Genomic DNA, 23,644 nt, shown 5'->3' with positions numbered 1-23,644 from the left:
AGGTCCTGGTTGACAGACACTTTCTTTTAAAATCAATAAATGGTATTGGTACCTTGCACTTCTCAGATTTCAACCACCTAGGGCTTTGAGACCCTATCCCCACCAACAGAAACATCACTTTTCCAGATGTGCTTCAAGATTCTTGGTGCTGGAGAGATTCCTGGGGTCCTGTATCAACCTCCCATCCAGCTGCAAGAACACAAGCGGGGCTCAGAGCGACCCCCGGAATCACAACTGATGGACGGAAGCTGGGACTTGTGCTATTCTCTCCTGCCACCTGCTGGCCCTTCCCTTCCCCTCCTGCTTTTCCAGATTGTTGGAGGTATCCAGGTGACACCCAGAAATCCTTCTGGGGAAGGACCCTTCCTATAAGGGGAAAAGCTTGGATGACTTCCAGTGCCTCTTACTAAATCTAGGAAAAGCATAAATTCACAAATGATGAGGGCTGGAAGAGACCTTAGAACTCTTCTAACCCAAAGCCTTCAAACTGATAGCCCATGGGTGATGGACGGGCCTGATCGGATCCAGCGTGGTGAATAATTTTGAGCTCTCATATACGCATCTGGAAATTTGACTGAAAATGAGATTTGTAACGTCACTTGCTATCGGATATTCGTGAAGTCTCAAAACTGAGAGCAGTAAGTAGTTGAGGACATCCACCTTCTAGTTGCAAGACGCTCCAATAGCCAGATTTCAATGGTGCTTGTCCCTTCCTCTTGGCTACCATAGAGGAAGACCAAGAGATAAGAAAGCCTCCTAAAAAAAAAAAAAGAAAGCCTCCTAAAACCTGTCTTTCTAGCCCTGGCCCCACCCCTAGAGGAGCTGGCTGCTGGTGGCAAGGGGAGCATGGAGAATTTGGAAGAGGCAGAGGGGAGAATCAGACGTGAACCAGAAGGTGGGCTGAAGTTTGGAATCCTATTTGCAATTAAAGTTTGGATTTAAATGAGACTGGAATTAAAAAAAATTTTTTTATTGAAGTAGAGTTGAATTACAATGTTAATTACTGCTGTGCAGCAAAGAGAGTCAGTTATATATATATCTATACATTCTTTTTCATATTATGGTTTAATCACAGGATATCGAATATAGTTCCCTGTGCTATGTGGTAGAACCTTGTTGTTTATCCATTCTATGTAAGACCGGAGTTTTTAATACATAAAAGGAAATTGCCATTTAGGGATGAACTGTTCTTATCCTGGGAAGTGGGTCAGAAATCACAGAATCTGGCCTATTCATCCGAAGTATCGACCAACAGTAGGGAAATCAAACCATTGTTGGAAATGATGAAGATAAAAAGCCCTGGGATTTCCCTGGTGGGTAGGGTAAGCGGTTAAGACTCCGCCTTCCAATGTAGGGGGGTGTGGGTTCATTTCCTGGTTGGAAAGCTAAGATCCAACATGGTTCATGGCCCAAAAACCAAATCATAAAACAGAAGCACTATTGTAACAAATTCAATAGACTTTAAAAAATGGGCCACATCAAAAAAACACCAAAATCTTGTGGGGGTGGGGGGAGGGAGGGAAAGCCCTTTCTTTTTCCCTATACTGCCAAGTTCAACCTTCAGTGAATCGGTTACTCATTGGCTTATCCTATGGAACTCGATTTCCCCATGACTACTCTCAGGTGGGGCTGAGCAGCAGCCCTCCCCCACCCCCGCATTTAGAAGGGCTACCCACATGCGCTGTACACACACTTGCCCACCCCACCCCAGCGGCCCTCAGTCCCTTCACTTGCCTGTCCCCCACAGTGCTAGGATTTAGAGTCCTTCCTTTGCTCCTATTCCTTTTCCCCTGGGTACCATAAGGCCCAGAGGAGGACATGTCACACAGAAACGGAACTGAGTTATATCCTAAAACCCACACTCCTGAAGGTAAGATCTAGGATGAAAAGGGTGAACGGCTCCCCCCGCTTCACCCACACTAGATCTTCCCCGCCATCCTTTCTGCAGCAGTAAGCAGAGGCACTGGGGTGCCGACTGGCTAAGGTATTAAGATGAGGGCAGAGAACCAGAGCGGGGGCTGGGGCGCTGACATCACAAGACACCTGAGGTCAGTCCTGTTCCCACCTCCTCCCCACCCCCAAGCATAAACCGTGATGAAGAAGCTGTCTTCATTTCCTTTGTTTGTGCTCCACTAAGGTCAGATTTTAATTAGAACACGGGAGTTCACTAAGAGAGAACCCATCCTGTACCTCCTTGTCCTGGTAGAGGTTGTTTCATGGGGGAGGACACCGGGACACTGCCCACCCTCTTGTTCCTCTCCATTTCTGAGCTCCTGACCATTCCCTCGGCCCCAGCCAGGGGTGACTCTGGGAAGGGGTTGGGCATTTTCTTTTGGATTAAATGCCCCAGGAGGCAAAAGCATAGAGAAGCACCCCTGCCCACACACACCCCTACACACATACACACCAAACACACACACCATCTTTCGCTGAGCCCCTGCTGCATCCAGTCCAAGAAGCAGGCAAATTGAGCTAAGTCCGGGTTCAGACATTTGCCTTTAATAAAAAAAAAACAACCAAACTGGTACTACTGGTTGCCTTCAAGAAGGGGAACTGGGAACATTTATCACTCTATACCCTTTTTCTCTTTTAAATAGACTTTAGTTTTTAGAGCAGTTTCAGGTTCACTGCAAAATTGAGAAGATACAGAGATTTCCCATGGATTTCTTGCCCCCACACATACACAAAGCCTCCCCTACTATCAACACCCTCCCACACCAGAGGGTACATTTGCTACAGTTGATGGGCCTACAGGACTTGTTGTTATCACCCACAGTGTACAGTTTACAGTTGTGTTCACTCTGGGGTTCACTAGGGGCTGGACATTCTGAGTTTGGACAAATGTATAAAGAGGTGTATCCACCATTAGGGTACTATCCAAAGAGTTTCACTGCCCTAAAACACCTGTGCCCTTCTTTTCCTTTCAAATTCTGAATTTCTACTCATATCAAAGAAAACTTTTAAAATATTCTTCCCAATTCAGAATCCTGGGAGATCCATGGAATTCACAGCTGCTTGGAGGAAGGAGAGGGCATGCTGAAGCGAGGGAGGGTCTGTAGGTTTCCTTTACCCTCTGTTGTTGTTCAGTTGCTCAGTCATGTCTAACTCTTTGCAACCCCGTGGACTGCAGCATGCCAGGCTTCCCTGTCCTTCACCGTCTCCTGGAGTTTGCTCAAACTCATGTCCATTGAGTTTGTGATGCCCTCCAACCATCTCACCTTCTATTGACCCCTTCTCCTCCTGCCCTCAATTTTGCCCACCATCAGGGTCTTTTCCAATGAGTTGGCTCTTTGCAACAGGTGGCCAAACTACTGGAGCTTCAGCATCAGTCCTTCCAATGAATATTCAGGGTTGATTTCCTTTAGGAATGACTGGTTTGATCTCCGTGTAGTGCAAAGGTCTCTCAAGAGTCTTCTCCAGCACCACAATTTGAAAGCATCAGTTCTTCAGTTCTCAGCCTTGTTTATATCCTGCATTTGTACACATTTGTATGTGACTACTGGAAAAACCACAGTTTTGACTGTACAGACTTTCGTTGGCAGAGTGATGTTGTAACTTTTCTTCTAAGGAGTCTTTTAATTTCATGGCTGGAATCACCATCTGCAGTGATTTTCAGTTCAGTTCAGTCGCTCAGTCATGTCCGACTCTTTGCGACCCCATGAATCGCAGCACACCAGGCCTCCCTGTCCATCACCAACTCCCAGAGTTCACTCAGACTCACGTCCATCGAGTCAGCGATGCCATCTAGCCATCTCATCCTCTGTTGTCCCCTTCCCCTCCTGCCCCCAATCCCTCCCAGCATCAGAGTCTTTTCCAATGAGTCAACTCTTCGCATGAGGTGGCCAAAGTACTGGAGTTTCAGCTTTAGCATCATTCCTTCCAAAGAAATCTGATCTCCTTCAGAATGGACTGGTTGGATCTCCTTGCAGTCCAAGGGACTCTCAAGAGTCTTCTTCAACACCACAGGTCAAAAGCATCAATTCTTCAGCACTCAGCCTTCTTCTTTCCACTGTTACCCATCTATTTGCCGTGAAGTGATGGGACCAGATGCCATGATCTTAATTTTATGGATGTTGAGTTTTAAGCCAACTTTTTCACTCTCCTCTTTCACTTTCATCAAGAGACTCTTTAGTTCTTCTTCGCCTTCTGCCATAAAGGGTGGTGTCATCTGCATATCTGAGGTTATTGATATTTCTCCCGGCAATCTTGATCCCAGCTTGTGCTTCCTCCAGCCCAGCATTTCTTATGATGTACTCTACATATAAGCTAAATAAGCAGAGTGACAATATACAGCCTTGACGCACTCCTTTTCTTATTTGGAACCAGTCTGTTGTTCCATGTTCAGTTCTAACTGTTGCTTCATGACCTGCATACAGATTTCTCAAGAGGCAGGTCAGGTGGTCTAGTATTCCCATCTCTTTCAGAATTTTCCACAGTTTATTGTGATCCACACAGTCAAAGGCTTTGGCATAGTCAATAAAGCAGAAATAGATGTTTTTCTGGAACTCTCTGGCTTTTTTGCTGATCCAACGGATGTTAGCAATTTGATCTCTGGTTCCTCTGCCTTTTCTAAATCAAGCTTGAACATCTGGAAGTTCACGGTTCACATACTGCTGAAGCCTGGCTTGGAGAATTTTGAGCATTACTTTACTAGCATGTGAGATGAGTGCAATTGTGCGGTAGTTTGAGCAGTCTTTGGAATTGCTTCTTTGGGATTGGAATGAAAACTGACCTTTTCCAGTCCTGTGGCCACTGCTAAGTTTTCCAAATTTGCTGGCATATTGAGTGCAGCACTTTCACAGAATCATCTTTTAGGATTTGAAATAGATCAAGTGGAATTCCATCACCTCCACTAGCTTTGGTCATAGTGAAGCTTCCTAAGGCCCACTTGACTTCACATTCCAGCATGTCTGGCTCCAGGTGAATGATCATACCATGGTGATTATCTGGGTCATGAAGATCTTTTTAGTACAGTTCTTCTGTGTATTCTTGCCACCTCTTCTTAATATCTTCTGCTTCTGTTAGGTCCATACCATTTCTGTCCTTTATCGAGCCCATTTGTGCATGAAATGTTCCCTTGGTATCTCTAGTCTTTCCCATTCTATTGTTGAAATAAGTTATGTAAACCTTATTGGGTGCTGAGTATGTTAACCAAAGAACAAAAATTTCAGAGTTCTGAAGGGATGTATTTAATAATATAATGAAGCAATGGCCTTCATAACTGAAGACAATTCCGGTAAGGCCGAGCTGGATAAAAGACCATTGCCTCGAATAATATTTTCCCTTTATATTTCTCAGTCTGTAATTTTAACCTGTTGACCGTGCATTTTGACTAATAGCTAAAACAGTTCAAGATCAACAGACTAGCGCTCAACACCTGGAAAATCCTGTTCTCATAACCATATCCCAGAAATCATAAGCAAATGTTGACCTTCTTTTTACAAGGCAAATCGCTGAGGCAGAAACCAAAATACCATCAAGTATGCAGACATCTAAAGCTTCATCTAGGCAGGATGTAAAATGTCAGGCCATTAATCTTATATTTTTAATGCAGTGGTTACAAAGGATGGGGTTGATGTGGGATTGAAAAACAATACTGAGTTTAGAGAATTCCCCCCCACCCCTTTTTTTTAAGCCTTAAATACTGACACCCACTCACCAGGGTTGGGAACTAGCAAAAGCTACATGGGATTCCAGGGTGAGCGTTCATTTCCCAGCCTCCATTCCTTGGCTGTCAACAAAGGCAGAAAATGCAGTCAGGGCCCACTGGCGCTTGCCAACACAGAGACCTGTTTCTTATTTCATCCGGCAGAGTGCAGAGCTGTAGTTACCATCACTAAGGTGGAGAGCTTGGCATTCCTCCAACAACTGATACCGTGAATTCAGCAAGACAAAACAAAGCAATCAGTTGTGAGACAGAAAAACAGCCGTGTGTATATTCTAATGGTAAGCCATGGTTAACACACAGCGTTAGACAGGTACTAGTATTTTGTATACTCGAGGCCAGTAAGAATATAAATGAATCTCTACATTTTTCTATGTGAAAACTCTGGTTTCCACCTACATTCCCCAGATAGGTTGATTGACTCAAAAACTTAAACCCCAGAATTCTAGTAGCTAAGGCAGTTAAAACCAAAAGAATGCAGGTTTGCCTTGACTAGTGAGAAACAGAACCCAGCATCCTCTAATGTAGCGGTCCTTGACCTTTTTTGGCACTAGGGACTGGTTTCATGGAAGACGATTTTTCCTTGGACTGGGATGGGATGGGGTGGGGGGATAGTTTTGGGATGATTCAAACACATTACATTTATTGTGCAGTTTATTTACAGTCCATGGAATTCTCCAGGCCAGAATACTGGAATGGGTAGCCTTTCCCTTCTCCAGGGAATCTTCCCAACCCAGGGATCGAACCCAGGTCTCCCACATTGCAGGCAGATTCTTTACTAGCTGAGCCACAAGGAAAGTCCCTCATTCATTTCAGTTCTACCTCAGATCACCAGGCATTAGATCCCAGGGGTTGGGGGCTGTTGAGTCCTGCCCCAAGGACACAGGTGCAAGGCTTTGCACCAAGGCCAGAGAAGTGGAGCCCAGAACCAAAGTCGCCTCCAAAGCTGACTAAGCCCCTCTGTAATCATTGCCAAAAGCCCCCGTGATCATCACTAACAGGATTCCCGACTCCAAATTAAGCAAAAATGCCCACCCCGGTAGTTGCCCTACAGCCCTTTTCACCTAATACCAACCTTCCAGCAGGAATTTTGTATTGAGGCTAAAAAATTGGTTACTAACCCACAAAAAGCGATGGCTCTCCCTGGTCTGTCAGGAGGTCGGCCTACTGCACTCACGGAGCCCACATTACCTCCGCTCTTTGTTCTAATAAACTCACTCCCTTCTGAAATGCTGTGTGTCTGGAAATTCTTTTCCAGTCTATGCTCAGACTTCCTCAACGGGGGGCCCTGCTGTAATAAACATTTAAGAAGTCAAATATGCTTTTCACAGCGGGGGGAGAAGAAGTCTTGTTTCTGTGGTTCCTCCTACCCTGATACCTCCTGCCAACACACTGGGTAACGTGTGTTGTCAGTAGTGACAACACAGGATCCCAGAAGGGGTGGCTCTGTGAACAGAGCACTGGTCCTGAGCTACCACATTCATCAAGGATACCATTCCAGCAAGTCTGCAGTTCACACCTCATCCAGGGGTCAGGGTCTCAGGCAGACCCCTAGGAACTCTAGAGGGGTGGGGAACTGAGTTGTAGACCTCACATTTGGTGCACGGAGACGGCCCCGAGACTACGAGGTCTTCAGTTCTCCTCCTGAAACCCCTGGGCATTTCCCCTTTGCTCTAAGTTGTTCTTTTCTTCCTGCTAAAGAGCAAAACTGACTGTTCGAAGGGCATCATCCCATGTAGCCAGGAACCTCCTTCTTCCTACTTGCCTAAAGTAAGTACACACAGCCCATCAAAGGGACTGCGTCATGAAGGAGGAAAGTGAAAGCCCACACGCACACTTGGTTCTTCTCAAACTATAAGCTTTTATTCTATTTTACATGTCATTCATCCAGAACACGATGAGTGTATGGGTGGCATTGTTCATACTCAACACGAAACGACGTGATGCACACAAGTCACTTGCCCTGTGCTGGGCCCACGTGCACCAGCAGGAGAGGGCTCTCACGAAGCCCACCTTAAACGGTGGCCTGCTGGGGCACTGGATGTGCTGTCCTCATTTCCCAGCCCTTACACACTCCCTAGAGTTAGACGGGTTGAGATGGACATTTAGCTTGGAACTGATGTTTCTAATTTTACACTGCTGAGTACAGCTGGACTGTTTTCCAGCCTACTTCAGAATCAAGATGTTGCCCACTCACTCTACTGTGATCATTCTGAGTGTGGGATTTTTTATTCACAACGCTGTCCTTCAAATCAAACAGAGAAAAGCAGGCTTCAAGACCACAGGTCAGGAAAAACTGGAACGTGTTTTCCATTTCTCCATCCTGCTCAGCTTTTCCCGTAACCTGTTCCAGCCTGTAAGAGGAGAGCTTTCTGTCTCTGATGGATACAAATGTGGGAGGAACAGCTTTGGTCTTAAACAAGAGGCCAGAACCTACTTCCCTCTCTAATCTTGCTATATGTGTGGCTCACGCCTTCCTTCCCAAGTGGGGGAAACCACTGGCACTGAACAGTTCAAAGGTTCACCAAAATCTGGGCTTTAGCCAATGTTCAACACAGCACAGCAACAAAAACAGATACTGAAGGGGTTCCACCACAGCTGAGTGCCTACTCTGCAAAGGTCAAACGCTTCCCTATTTTGGTAAACTTCCTAAAGTCTGTTGTACCCCAAGCACTGTGACAAACTTCCCTTGCCCAAAAGATTGTGACTCTGGGTCAAAAAAGGTGGATAAGAAATAAATTCTCAAGCTACAGGAATACGACAGTTTGTTAAGTAAATAATCATGTAACCCTGACCTGCACACAGATTAAAGTGGGGAGACTGGAGGCGGAGTGGAAAAGAGAAATGCTCACAGTGTGTGATTTGACCAAGGGCACAGCTTACAGAAATGCCAACAGTCCGGAATTTTCCTATAAAAAGCTGAGAAACATGCCAATAGCCAGAAATGAGATGACTTCAATGCCAACAGTTTGACCGGTTGGTACTGAGCCAATGTTCTCAGAAGGAAAGGAGGATACTTCCTCTGGGGCCATGGGAGCTAGTCAAAAACCCCGCCCATCGCACAGAAAGAGGGGGAAGGGGGCCGATCAGCAAAGAGCAGCTGGAAAGGGTCGAGGGCCAGGGATTTGAAACCAGTGTCAGCTAAGAGTTTACCGTGTGGACCCCAGGATCTCTCACACTACAGTAAAAACAGATGTATTCTTCCAAAGTTCTCCCTGTATATGCTGTAACATGGGGCAGAGAGATGAGGTTACACAAGCAATGCCAGAGGCAGTCTCCCCACTCTAGACAGCTGCAGCACTTCATTTACAGTAACCAGGTGGGAGGGCTATCTGATGGAAGAAGCACAGTTGCTGATTTACACTCAATCAAGAAGGTGTCTGGGAAAGGTCATCCACTCTGGCCCCCACTGGCATCTGGGACAGACTCATCTGTCTGTGAGGGAGGAAGATCACCCCTATAGAACCTGTCAGATTAAGCCCACGTGACAGAGAAGGGTTTTACAGCCTGATCACCCTGAGAACCAGCTTGGGGAGGGAACTAGGGAGCAAATTCTAAGAAGTTATAGATTACTGTCCTCCCAAATAAAACATGAGTCTTTACTGTTATATTTCCAACTCACAGAATTCCGGGCAATCAGGGGACGTATATACAGAGATGATCACTAATCTATGCAGTCATCTTCTGCACCCTCTCTCAAAATTTGGCCCAAGACGTTTTCCAGTTCAACCCCACACACCAACTTGGGATAAACAGAAATACGTCTTGTTTCTATTCTACTCTTACAGGTGGAATATCTGTTGGAGGAGGCGCTTTTGCTGGGTTGGAACAGAGCTGAAGACTTCTGGGTGTGGTTAAAGTGTGAACCTCTCTGCCTTCTGACCCACAGACTTCGTGTCTTTCCTTTTCATTGTTTTGTCTCTTTCCATAGCAGTTGCTTTACAGATTGTCACAGAGATCTCTCTTCTATTCAGAATCACGCTGGAAGGCAGGTGGTTCAGATGAGCAGGACTGTTACCTATTAACTTACTGAGTCTACAACTGAGGAATCTGAACTCCGGGATTACCACTCAAAATAAATATTATTTCAAAGTAAATAACAAACTACTCAGCTGGCAAGTGAAATGCTTAAGTCTTTCTAAACCATAATTGCCAAGTAGACTTGGGCTTTATGCTACATCCCAAGACAGAAACCAGGTAACCTACATCTTCAAAGGAATTCACAGAGCACTCCTTCCTGTTTCTTCCCTCACTGCTGAGAAATGACTCTGGAGCCGGAAGCTGTAATATACAACTTGGGGCTCAGGAAAAACTGCCATAAGGCCCAACCCTGATTTAACATCGACTATTCTTTTTCTTAAGTCTGATGGTGCCTGGGTGGAGGCTCTCAATGGGAAAAGGAAGGATGTAGCAGGTGGAAGCCTGGAGAAGCTGAGAGATGAGGGCAGATCCATTAACAGACTCGGGTGGCACTATGGGATATGACCACCGAAGCCAGTTATCTTCTGAAAATATCACTATCACTTTCAAAACCCAGATCTTTTTTTTTTTTCCTTAATCAGGGAGTCAGGGGTGAGAGGAACATTCACTTATATTGCTCATCAATATGTTCTTCTTAACAGAACTGAGACTATTTTAAGAATATGAGGAGCTTTTCAAGGCATCTGTTTTCAGGACAGAACGCAGTAATAGAAATACTTTCCAGAGTTGGTTCGTTCTAGAGTCTATTCCAAGAACAAGGGCGGCCAACTTTCGCGAGGTTCCAAGGCATGTTCTGGCAAAAATATTTTCACTTTCCTACAGTTATATGCTGTATTAAAGTCCAACTATACTGTATACACATTTATATATACATATATATTCATCCGATCCTTTGCTGACAGCAAAAAAGGGAACACTTTTTTTTTTTAACTCCGAAGTTGGTAATATTTGCAGAATATTATGAAGGCAGAATTTTAGTTGGTTGTTTTTTTATGACTCAGAACATAGATGAAATGAAAACTTCTGCACACTGCCCCAAATTCACATCTTTAAAAGGTCCTTTTCTCCATTCACATGAATTCGTCTGAATCATTGCCATCCTGTAAGAGACAAAACAGTGAAACCATAAAAGCCTTCAAAATAAGTAGCTCAATTTAAAAACTTAAAGTATTAAGTAACAAGCTTCCTTATGGCAAACTACAGAATTCAATTAAAAAATAAAATAATTCAATTCAGTCATTTCTTCTCTATCTTAAATTGTTAGTTGTTTAGAAAAATGACAAGGGCAGCTGTGTTCTCTAAGGTGTCATCACTACATGGCCCGGCATGTCATCACTGGATTGCCCGGCAATGAGAGACCAATGAGTCCCACACTGTGAAGTGAGGCCCAGCGACCTACTATAGGGTGCAGAAAACATGACTCCTCCTTCAACAAACAGACCACAATATGAAACAAAACAAACACTGCCTCGATGTTTTAATGCCAACAAAGCTATAAATATGCAAAAATATTTTTGATTTAAATTCCATTATTTTGAGCCTCGGGGGATCATGTATTTGTTATTTCATAAGGTGGCATCTCTCTCTCTTTTTTTAATAGAAAAAGTCATCCAGAAGCTACAAGCTAGTTACCAAGTTAGCTGGCTTGCCAAGTTTTTGTTAAAAAAAAAATCCTCACATGGCAGTGGTATCTGTGTAAGGACTGATTTTATTGTGTATAGACAAGCCCTGGAGACCAAGCACAAAAGCAAACCCCGAAGCTCCTTTCTGGGCTTCCCTGGCGGCTCAGACAGGAAAGCATCTGCCTGCCATAACGCAGGAGGCCCAGGTTCGATCCCTGAGTCGGGAAGATGCCTTGGAGAAGGGAATGGCAACCCACTCCAGTATTCTCGCCTGGGGAATTCCACGGACAGAGGAGCCTGGCAGCTCCTTCAAGTCCAGAGCATCGCAAAGAGTTGGACACAGCCGAGCGACTTTCACTGTGAAGTTCCTTTCTGAGCTACTGCATACCCTGAAACGACTGCTCTGGATGCCAACATTCATTAATACTGTGAGTTCTGATACATTTGCATGAACATGTCGTAACCTGAACACAACATTGTTTTGGCGTCTCTCTCTTTCCCATGCTTTATACCTGCCTTGATAGAGAGGGAGAGGACTTAGGCTTACAGGTATGCGACATGCTTTTCTCCTTAATAGCTTGTGTTAAAGATGGGCAGGGAAACCGGGGAAAAGGTAGAAAACAGTGGTTTCTGGGAAGTCTGGCTTGATTTCCATTCAGCAGGCTTCTCTGTGCCCACTTCAATTAGCACAAGGAATTCAGGCCACAGTGAAAATGCCTTGGATAATTGTACAAAATGCAAACTACTGTTTGTAGTCTATCCACACACGCAAACTCTAATTGCCCAAGAGTTCTACACTGAAATAATAGTATCAGAGATGTTGAAAGAGTCATCCTATATCTTCGAAGGTCAGCTTGAGATCCAAGGATGATCTGAGGATATCTGTGTCCCCAAAACTCACTAAGATAATGTGGCTTGGTGCCAATCAAAGTGAATTACTCCTGATAAAACCTATGAGTTAGATCTTCGAAGTTTCCATGTGGCAGGGGATCTGTGTTTTTTTGGGATTACAGTAACTTTTAAATATATAGCTGCAATCTAAGACTTGACTTGGACAATTTCTGCATTTCAGATTCCCTTTAAGAGTCAAAATATTTTGGGGGAAGATTCCCTGGAGAAGGGAATGGCTACTACTCCAGCATTTTTACCTGGGAAATCCCATAGGCAGAGGAGCCTGGTGGGCTACAGTCCATGGGGTCACAAAAGAGTCAGACACAATTTAGTGACTAAACAAGAGTCAACATGATTTTCAGTGTAGCAAAACAGGTTTCTCGTCATCCACTTAAAAAGTGATAAGCAAATAAAATGTCACAAGAAACAGTCCATGGTTCCTGACACCAAATTTAGAAATTAGAAAGAAATGATAGATGGAAGAAAATTATTCTAAACAGGACAGCAAAAACTCAAAATTAAAACCAATCTCAGAGTGGAAGACTAATATTTTTCCTGATGAACTTGTGTAAGCTAAGTTAAAAATTAAGTAAATATCAGTCTTTGCCTGAAAATCAACTGACCAAGCTGTGGATTCAAAAATGTCTGCATCCCCTTAACAGAAGATGGTTACAAGAATGAAAGTCCATTCTTTTGAAGAAGGAGGAAGAGCTATGTGAGTCCTTGCACTGTGAGAGAACAGAAACACCCAGCACAAAACTTCCTTGGAAGTCTGAACCTGGTTCTGGCATGGGCATGGGAACAGCAGCAGCAGTGACGGAGGGAGAGGAAAGGCAGGAAGGTTAATAATCCTTTGGTCTACAAACCTGACTTTCTAATCCTGGAACTTTTAACATGTCACTAATCGGGTAGTGTCTGTACACAGATGTATATTTGTGTGTGCATATGTGTGTTTCTTAATTCCAAAACAACATCCAAACTTTGAAAATCCATAATGAAAATGGCTAAGGTCATAACACAATATACATGCCAGATTTCTGCTGGGAAGTTGTCTCTAAATAACGGAAAACTTCAATCGCAACAACAACCACAGCAAAGACATCAGACTTGGGTTATGGTAACGACTTCTGCTCAACTGTTAAAACTGTTTTCTCAGAGTAGTTTCCAGAAGGGATTAAATACACCTCATCTCTTGATACTGATGCTCCGTGGATAAATAACAACCAAGGACTATATGGATAAGAAATAATAATGACCGTTATAGTCATAGAGTGTCTAAGTCAAGGAGGAACTTTCACACACATGACCTTCTTTAAATTCTAGAACAGCCCCATGAGATAATATGTCTCTCTTTACTGCTGATGAATACTCCCTCAGAGAGTTTAAGTAACTTTATTAGTCTTATCCAATTAGTAAATGGCAGTTTAAGCCTCAGAACTTCAAAGTCAAGGCTCTATTTAATTACCTAATACTACTCTGGAATTTTTCACAAATAAATTATAAAGGTACATCTCTGACTCATAAAGGAGCCCCGTAACTTTAGTTCGCCAAAGGGACAGGAATACGACTACTGTTCTTATCAATTTTTAGGACATTTACAGACGAACAAGGTGTAAAATCCTATTAACAATTACAATTCATGCATTGAATATGGGGTTTGGTGAGGTGACCTTTAAGGAAACAAGTTCTGTTATTTTTAAGCATCTAAAGCAGTGTGGCTTAATAGTATTTTTTGCTGTGATGGAAATGACCTGCTTCTACACCATCCAATAGCGTAGCCACTAGACACACGTGGCTAGTGTGACTGAGACACTGAGTTTTTAAATTAAATAAAATTAAATGTAATTTAAATAGCCACATGCAAAGAGTGCCCAGTGCACGGGACAACACATCTAAAGCATCATATGCTATACGATAAACACTCAACATAGAAGCAAATACACCTGTCTAATTTCATTTTTTTTTTTTTGCACGGACTGTTTAATAATGGCCTAACTATGCTATTTCCAGCCACTTCAAAATAAATTTTGGGCAAGACAGCACTTGTGAACAGTAAGTCCCTGCCACGGTTCCAATAAAATAATGATGTGCTTGCTGATGCTAAGAAGACCCCTTCTACACTATAACGTGGATCACCATCTCTCTGTATCTTAGGTCCTGAGGAACATGAAGACAACCAATGTTGGTGCTTAGACTACAGTTAAGATCTTTCATTTAATTTAACTGAAGGTGATAATTTTGTCCTCGCTCAATTAAAACATTGAACCTGCAGTCACATTACTATAGAACATTAATAAATAAAGGCATTTTTGGCATGCCTGCCGGAAAAGAGGGAAACAGGGAATGAAAAAGTTCTTGAAAACAAACACGCTACGAAGTCCACAGGGAAGGTGGGCAGTGTCTAATAGAATCCACCTGAGTGTTCAATCATTGCCAAACCGCTGTCAAGCGAACTGCGATATGTCAACCAACACTGGCCAAAAACTCAATCATTACAAACTTAGTGAGTTATTTCAAGGCACAAAATTAGAGTGAATAACTTGAATGTACCTGATTTGAAGACATATTCTCAGCTTTCATTAGTGATGAATAGCTCCTAGAAGAAAAAAAAACAAAACACATTTTAAGTAAGATTTTCTGGCTGGCAGTATTTCATGAACATTTACCAAGTATCTAGCAATGCTAAGGGCCTTCTGAAGAAAACAGCTTCTCTGCTATGACTTGCGGAGAAGGCAATGGCACCCCACTCCAGTACTCTTGCCTGGAAAATCCCATGGAAGGAGGAGCCTGGTAGGCTGCAGTCCATGGGGTCACTAAGAGTTGGACATGACTGAACGACTTCACTTTCATGCACTGGAGAAGGAAATGGCAACCCACTGCAGTGTTCTCGCCTGGAGAATCCCGGGGACAGAGGAGCCTAGTGGGCTGCCGCCTCTGGGGTCGCACAGAGTTGGACACAACTGAAGTGACTTAGCAGCAGAGCAGCTGTGACCTGTCATCTCTCTGGGGTCTTGTTCTTTACTAACTTCAATCACCTGAACCTTGGGCTTCAACTCTATCTCTGAAGCTGCCAACTCTGAAACATCCCCACCTTAGATAGACCCTTAGGTCCTACCCTTGGTCTTTTCTGATCTGTCACACACTTCTCTACTGACTCCTTTTCTGATTGCTGCTTATTCCTTCCAGTTTCAATGTTTACGCGGTAAGCTAGATTTCAATGTTAATAGAAGTTTGTTACAATATCACAAAAGCGAAGTTAAGTTATGCAAGGTTCTAACAGAGCAGGTGAGCAGGCTATGACCAGGAAGCCAACTACGGAGATGAAACTGACTTGGACACACTGCGGGGGAACTACAGACACTCCTCTCCAGTGTTTGTCAATAAACGATGGTGTCCCCTGGGAGACTCACAGGTACCTGCTTGAAGGCTCTCCAAAATCCACATGAAATTGAGCAGGAGCTGTTCTGCTTCTCTCCCTTTCCCAGCAAGGTCACTTCTAAGGCTCCGACTACTTTCAGAACCTAGGCTGTGTTTCTTCTGCTGCATCCGTACTCTAAGTGTGGCTTACAGCACAGCAGGTAAGGAAGGAACATGTCACTCTAGCCTTCCTCTCTACAGGTAACCCTACACAGAGATTCTCTACACAAAAATCCCATTAGATGCTCAGCTATAAGGCAAGTGTGAGCCAAAAAAGCTGTCTAAAAAGCTAATGAACAAGATGGTAAGTGAGAATTAGCATGTGGAGTCTAAATAAGGGGCATTTTTCATTATTGTATAAATGAATAAAATGGTTAATAGAAGGACTGATGCTGAAGCTCCGATACTTTGGCCACCTGATGCAAACAGTCGACTCACTGGAAAAGACCCTGATGCTGGGAAAGACTGAAGGCAGGAGGAGAAGGTGACAACAGAGGATGAAATGGTTGGATGGCATCACTGACTCAATGGACATGAGTTTGAGTAAACTCCAGGAGTTGGTGATGGACAGGGAGGCCTGGTGTGCTGCAGTCCATGGGGTCAGAGAGAGATGACTTACTGACTCATCAACAACAAAATATAATGCTACCACTTAAGCTTCACAGTTCAGCATTCTCCCAACAATCTAAATATTTCTTTAAGAAAACTACCTCAAAGAATGATCTTTACGTAGACCTGTTCAGAGTATCAGATCACTGGAATTTCTGTACACTGAGGACAGGGTACATAAAGCACTTATTTGTAAGAACAAGATGGAGTTCCGTCTTTAGGGACTGCTCCTCTTTTCATCTGAGAAGGAAGCTGGTTCCTTCTGTGTCATGGGTTTTGCTCTGTTCTGAGCTAAAATCACTGCAGATGGTGACTGCAGCCATGAAATTAAAAGACACTTACTCCTTGGAAGAAAAGTTATGACCAACCTAGATAGTATATTCAAAAGCAGAGACATTACTTTGCCAACTAAGGTCCGTCTAGTCAAGTTTATGGTTTTTCCAGTGGTCATGCATGGATGTGAGAGTTGGACTGTGAAGAAGGCTGAGCGCCAAAGAATTGATGCTTTTTAACTGTGGTGTTGGAGAAGACTCTTGAGAGTCCCTTGGACTGCAAGGAGATCCAACCAGTCCATTCTGAAGGAGATCAGCCCTGGGATTTCTTTGGGAGGAATGATGCTAAAGCTGAAACTCCAGTACTTTGGCCACTTCATGCAAAGAGTTGACTCATTGGAAAAGACTCTGATGCTGGGAGGGATTGGGGGCAGGAGGAGAAGGGGACGACCGAGGATGAGATGGCATCACGGACTCGATGGACGTGAGTCTGAGTGAACTCTGGGAGTTGGTGATGGACAAGGAGGCCTGGCGTGCTGCGATTCATGGGGTCACAAAGAGTCAGACACAACTGAGCGACTGAACTGAACTGAACTGAGCTAAAGGCTGATGGATAGACTCCTGACTAGAGCTTAAAGAACCTGGACTTTACAATGGCAATTCCATCCTTTTTTATTCTCCTGATATAAAGTAGAAATGAAAAGCTGATTGCCATTCTTGTTTAGAAAGTTGAAAAAGGGAGTTTAGAGTCTAAACAATGGCATTAGAATTGGGAAGAAGTTGTGCACCACCAAGATATGAGGCTGTGAAGGACTTCCTCCCTGAAACCATTTGGAAGGACTGAGGATACTGTCCAGGGTGAGAATGTCTTCTCACTTTATCTGTAGAATTCCCCAAAGATTCAAACATGTTTCTTCAGCTATCATAGCAATTAAACTAGACGTTTCTTAGCAGGTGGTCCAAGTAAATGAATCCAGTGTGGGTGAAATTTAATGGTATTTGCCATGTCAGAAAGGCAAGTGAAAGGCTTTAGAATGAGAAGATTTTGTAGGCATAGCATTCAATCTCTTGGGTCAAAGAGTCGAAGACAGGAATTAAAGTGATACTAGCACCGACAGGTTATAAGACAAATCTGAGCTTAGAGCTTGTTGTTGGGAGTTTCACTAAAACTCTGAAACAGATGGAAGAGAGGGCAGAAGAGAGTGGACACAGTGTGTGTGAGGTTGAGAAGCAGATGGAGATGAGCTGCATGTCTCTGGGTGAGTTACTCAGTCTCTCATTTTCCTCTTCTACAAAATGCAGATGAGAAAAAATATTTGCCTCACACGGCTATTGGTTAGGATTAAATGAGATAATGCAGTTAAGCACAATACAGTATTGGGAAGATGACAAGTATCCAAAGGTGTTAGCTAACCTTTCTTCTTAAATATTCTACGTAAATTAAGTGACATTATCAAGGGAGCTTCCCTGGTCGTTCAGATGGTAAAGAATCCGCCTGCAATGCAGGAGACTCAGGTTTGATCCCTGGGTTGGGAAGATCCCCTGGAGAAGGGAATGGCAACCCACTCCAGTATTCTTGCTTGGATTCTCCATGGGGTCCTTGCAGTCCATGTGGTGGCAAAGAGTCGGAAACAACTAAGCTACTAACATTTTCACTTTTTTTCATATTTCTAACATACAGTATTATGTTTCTAAACAAAATTAGGGTAGATTTGTAAAATGCACAAAAAGGTATGTTTTCAATTTTCCACTGCACATTGAAAACAAAAAGAATAGTCTAAATCATGCATCACTCAAAACACACATTTTTGAAACCGATGATGCTGCTAATTGTTCTTTTGTTTACAACACAAGAGAGACTCACAATTCTACATCAAACTGAATGTTTAAGTCTCTGCAATAGTCTGTCTCATGCTGGCAGGTTATAACCTGGGGTAACACTTTCACATTTCTCCACTTGAATACTGTATTATAAATGAGACCATGCAACCTATTTTTAGCAGAACTCCCAACAGGGACATGTGCATGTTGATAATACCAGCGCTTGATCATAATACCTCCATTCTGGCTGAACAATCTTGCTAATAATCCAGAGTATTCCAAGGAAACCAGGTCAGGACAGGGCAAGACAGCTCATGTTGATCCTATACCCTTCCCAAAGGAATCAGTAACTTTTTTGGTACATGTATCACAAACTGAATCTACCATTCCTAAGGGTTAATTCCAAGTTAGGTCAGCAGTGAGGTCTCGTCCAAGGTCAATGTGAGTGTCTTAGCTCCAGCATACCTAAGCTCGTCCATCTCCCTCTTCTTTTTCATCTCTTCCTTTTCTCTCCTTTTCATTTCCTGAATCTGGGCTTTCTTCTCATTTCTCTCTTCATGGTCTCTGCATTCCTTCTCTGCCTCTAGGTCTGGGAACCGCTCCATTTTGGTCTTTTCCAATCGGTTCAGGATCTCATTCACTTTCTTCTCTACTGTCACAATTTTCACCTTTGAGGGAGATGTAGGAAAAAAGATACTTAATCTTTATGATTCCCCCCTCCCTCTCAGAATAGGGCAGAAGCTTTCCTCTGCCACCCAGGCGGACTCCCTTTAGGAAACAGACATGCGGAGCCCTCGGCAGCAGAGACAGACGCCCCTCAGCACGAGGGCGCCACCGCTTCCGGCGACAGCACACTCACATCCTTCTGCCTGTGAAAGCCAATCTGGCCCACGTCCATGTCGGCCGTCTTCTTCAGGTTAGACCACGGGGTGTACACCACGTTCACATTGTTCATCTTGCAGCCTGCCAAGAGAGACTGTCTTCAGCATGTGGGCAGGGGGACGCTGAGCAACGGGTGCCCACACCCATGATTAAGTCACCATAATCCAACAGGGGAAAAGGCTGAGAATGAACAAGCCATGGAGTGTTTCAAACCACAAAATACTTTTTCTTTTTAAAACAGAAGCTCCCTATAAAGACAAATGGTAAAGCCCACAAATAATTCAAGCTAAAGTATTCCAATGGAAAGCAGGGGTCTAGAGATCAGCTTCAGGGACTCTGAGGCTTTCTAAAGTTGAACAACATCTACTGTATATGTTTTTAAAGAGAAAAGGGCCAAACAGGTTTTCTCAGATTCTCAAAGGAGCCCTTGACCTAATGAAGATTAAGCAGCAAGATAAAGGAATTCAGGAGACAGGATCCTACCCGGCATTACCACAAACCAGCTGGTTCACTTTGGGCAAGTCCCCATGGCTCCTGGAATCTTGTCTGAAATATGAGGAAGCTGGACTCGGTTAGTAGCGTTCCTGTTGTTTGTTTCTTTTAGCAGTGGAACGTCTTTCACCAAAGAAAACATGTCAAAGTAGTCAAAGCAAAGATGCTCTGGACAAAAGGGGTGCCAGGAGCCCTTGTTCATGCCTCCTATGCCCTCTCAGCCCCCACTTCATGTGCCCCTCCACGCCAACAGCCTCCCAGGCAGCTCCAAGAATCCCAGTTTAATCACTGGTCCAGTGCTCCCGAAGGCCCTTCTGAATTTGATGGTGATACATGTCAGCGTTTATATTCAATGACCACATACACTGGGGAAATCTGGGGAATACAACCCTATTTAAATGATCAATGTTAACATCACCAAAAACAAGGCAAACTGGCAGCAGGTGCCTCCTGACTGTAATGCACGAGGCTTCACTTGCACAGTATTCCTGCCAGAAAATTTGATCCTACTGAACAGGAAGCATCAGACCAAACCAAAGTGGCCTCCACTCTAAAAGTGTCAAAGTCCTGAAAGACAAAGAAGTGTCCAGATTAAAGGCGACCAGAGAGACATGCCAAGTGAACAGAATACAGGATCCTGGATCAGGAAAAAGAGATGCTATAAAGTGACAAAGGTGGGACTACTGACAAAACTTACATACGGTCTCTCTATCAGTAACGGTATTCTCCCCATGTTACATTTCCTGAATTTAATCACTGTAACACAGTTACTTTAGGCAATGTCCTTAGGACACACTGAATGGTCATGATGGCTATGATTTTCTTTCAAATGGTTCAGCTAAAAAAAAACCACTGAGTATATCATAGGGAGAAAGCAAACAAATATGGAAAAACTTCTTGACTCTAAATGAAAGGCAGATGAGAGCTGTATTTTTCTTGCAACTTTTCTGCAGGTTTGAAATTTTTTTCAAAATTAAGTTTAAAAAAATCTCCACATGCAAGGCACTGTGGGAGACAGAAACATGGCTCAGACAATGTGCCCTGTCCTCTAAGATTAAAGAGGACAGATAAATACATTTGTTTTTTGTTAAGTCACTAAGTTGTGTCCGACTCTGCAACTCCATGAACGGCAGCACTCCAGGGTTCCCTGTCCTTCACTATCTCCTGGAGTTTGTGCGAACTCATTCTGTTGAGTCAGATAAATAAGTTCAAGTAAAATGAGACGTTGTCAAGTGATATGGAAAGATATAGATAGGTAAAGCGCTAAGGCAGTTCAGAGAGGGTAGAGGTCACTCAGAGATGGAAAAAGCGCAAGATTCCACAGGAGAAGTTAAGTTCCTTAATTCCTAATTGTTTAATCTTGGCTTCCTCATCTATAAAATGAAAATAATGTTCTTAATTCAGTAGAGTTGACAAAGGAATAATGTGTAATGTTTCTGGCACAGTACCAGGCATGTAATTAACATTCAATGTTAGCAGCTCTTACTGGAGTAGGCAACGGCACCCCACTCCAGTACTCTTGCCTGGAAAATCCCATGGATGGAGGCGGCTGGTAGGCTGCAATCCATGGGGTCGCTAAGAGTCGGACATGACTGAGCAACTTCACTTTCACTTTTCACTTTCATGCATTGGAGAAGGAAATGGCAACCCACTCCAGTGTTCTCACCTGGAGAATCCCAGGGACATGGGAGCCTGGTGGGCTGCCGTCTATGGGGTCGCACAGAGTCAGACACGACTGAAGCGACTTAGCAGCAGCAGCAGCTCTTACTATTATAACTACTGTGTCAACCCTCAGCCTTAGCTTGGGTCCAGACATGTGATGACTAAGCAGGAGTATAACATTGAGGGCAGAGGGGACAATGTAAGCAAAGGCACAAGGTAGGAAAACAGCAGATATTTGCTTTGGCTGGAGTGTGAACTATACGAAGGGAAACAGAGTCTGTGGTCAGATCTGAGATGCTTAAATGCCAGCTTAGAAGTCTGGATTTAACTGTATAGACAAGGTGTAGGGTGTCATGGAAAGTGTCCAGGCTTTCAGACAGTATAATCTGGCAAGAGATTATAAAGTGAATAAAGAAGAGGCTGACCAGATTCCATGAGGACAAAGAGCATGGGAGGTGGTCAGCCAGGGAGGAAAATATGTTAAGGACACAGTGACACGGATGGAGTGCGCTCAGCAAATCCCACAGCAAAGACAATCTTCTTCACTCCTCAGCATCCTCTGCTATTAACTCCTGACAATGAGATGCCTGGGCTCAGCTCCTTCCCCTGCTAAGTGAGCCATTCCTGTGGAAGGCTGAAGAGGAGAGGCTAACAAGTCAGTGATTCAATGACTTCTCTTTTCTGTTTTCGCTAGAACTAGTAAACTACAAAGGGATTAAGGAGAAAGAGGCTGGGCCAAGGCTCTTTTAACAAAGTTGCCTCTGCTAGCCAGAGGCATGGGAAGGGGACAAGAATACGTGAAAGAGGTTGGAACACACAAGGCAAGAGGATGATGACAGTCTCAATTTTTATTATTTTTATTTCAGTAACCAGAGACCTTAACTGGAAATCTTCAGAATTTGGTTCTATTCATAAAAACGGAATGTCCTAGAATGAATTACAATTTAATGATTTATAGAGCTGAAGATGAGTGGGTCTACAGGGCAAGATTTCCGGTTTCTATGGCTAGGCCCCTGACTCAGGAAAGCTGCCTGTCTGAGATCCGGAGGCTAAAAGGTGGGGGAGGGGCTCATTTCTAGCTCTTCTCCAGTAATCACCGACCTCTGCGACCTGCTGTCAGCTCTGTGTCTGCCCCATGCTTATCTTCTATGTAAACCATATTTTTTCTCAACTTCTGGATCAACTTCAAAGGAACGCAAACTTACCTCAACCCTATCTAGGTCCATGTCCTGCAACTAAAATCCAGTCTATCAGCTCAATCATTCTTAGCAGAACACCATCTCCCTACACTCCTTTAAGACTGCCACCTCCACTCCATTAACTGTCCTCCTTGACCTACAGTGACCATTGAAAAATTAAATCCTGTACAGTAGAACTCAACAAGCACCAAGCCCAGTATTACAGGTCCTACTTACAGAGGTGGGGCAGGGGGAAAAGCGTATTATATACAGAGGCAGATTGTCCCAACACTCTTTGCACACTGGAAACATCTGGAGAGCACTATAAAAATACTGATTCTAACATATCACCCCAGGCCAATTATTTAAGATCCTCTGGGAGATGACAAGATCAGTGGTCGATATCTGTAAAATTCATAGGGAGAAAAAAGTCTGTAAGGAGAGAAGAAAGAAAAAGTAGGAAAGAGCAAATGGGAGACTTGAAATCTAGAATGTACTGGGTTGGCCAAAAGTTCGTTTGGATTTTTCTACAACATCTTATGGAAAACCTCCAAAGAACTTTTTGGCCAACAAAACAGTAACAAATAACGGAAATAAAGATATCCAACAACATTACAAATAAAGACCTGAGACACATCTGTCGCCTGGCTTTTAGTATAACCTAACTTCCAAAAGTCTTTACACAAATAACCTTAAGGGTAGGCAAGTCTAGACAACTTTCTATTCAAGGAAAAGAAAACAGAGTAAAAAAAAAAAAAAAAAAGACTTGAAATGGGCCATGAACATTAGGGAGGTGGGGAGATTATTCTTCAGTTCTCTGACAGGTAGCGAGATTGCCATCTTAAACAACAAAACAGGGGAAAGGCATATTATATACATGTTATTCTCTAGACTCAAGCCAAAGTCAGTAACATGTTCTCGATGATGTAATTCATTTCAGACACAAAGTGAGTTCTGAAAACACCTCTAGGAAAACTGACCTTGAATGCTATTGGCCTTCACAAGATGGGCACAGTCCATCAGCACCTCCTTTGGAATATCTTCTATTTTCTCTCCCTGAAACACAAAAATAAACCAAATGGCCCACCACCTTGTTTCTGAGCAATACTGGAACACTTTTATAGGGCTTTGCTACCTTACTAGGCACAATTT

General features: G+C 43.5%; 1 protein-coding gene across 1 annotated transcript in view; it reads right to left on the bottom strand.

Annotated features, from left to right (window-relative positions):
• Positions 1-7,549: 7,549 nt before the first annotated feature.
• Positions 7,550-23,644, bottom strand: part of CCDC25 (coiled-coil domain containing 25) — a 33,663-nt gene continuing 17,568 nt past the window's right edge. Inside the window, exons 5-9 of the mRNA XM_052644480.1 lie at positions 23,473-23,548; positions 19,138-19,241; positions 18,744-18,946; positions 14,710-14,755; positions 7,550-10,746 (exon numbers count right to left, since the gene is read on the bottom strand). Coding sequence (XP_052500440.1) covers positions 10,717-10,746; positions 14,710-14,755; positions 18,744-18,946; positions 19,138-19,241; positions 23,473-23,548 — 459 coding nt within the window. The 3' untranslated portion in view covers positions 7,550-10,716. The remainder of the gene's footprint in view (positions 10,747-14,709; positions 14,756-18,743; positions 18,947-19,137; positions 19,242-23,472; positions 23,549-23,644) is intronic.

Source organism: Budorcas taxicolor, chromosome 8 (genome assembly GCF_023091745.1).
Source record: "Budorcas taxicolor isolate Tak-1 chromosome 8, Takin1.1, whole genome shotgun sequence".
In the NCBI taxonomy this organism is placed as follows: domain Eukaryota; kingdom Metazoa; phylum Chordata; class Mammalia; order Artiodactyla; family Bovidae; genus Budorcas; species Budorcas taxicolor.
Note: the sequence above shows the minus strand (reverse complement) of the source record. Positions and strands in the feature narration are given on the sequence as shown.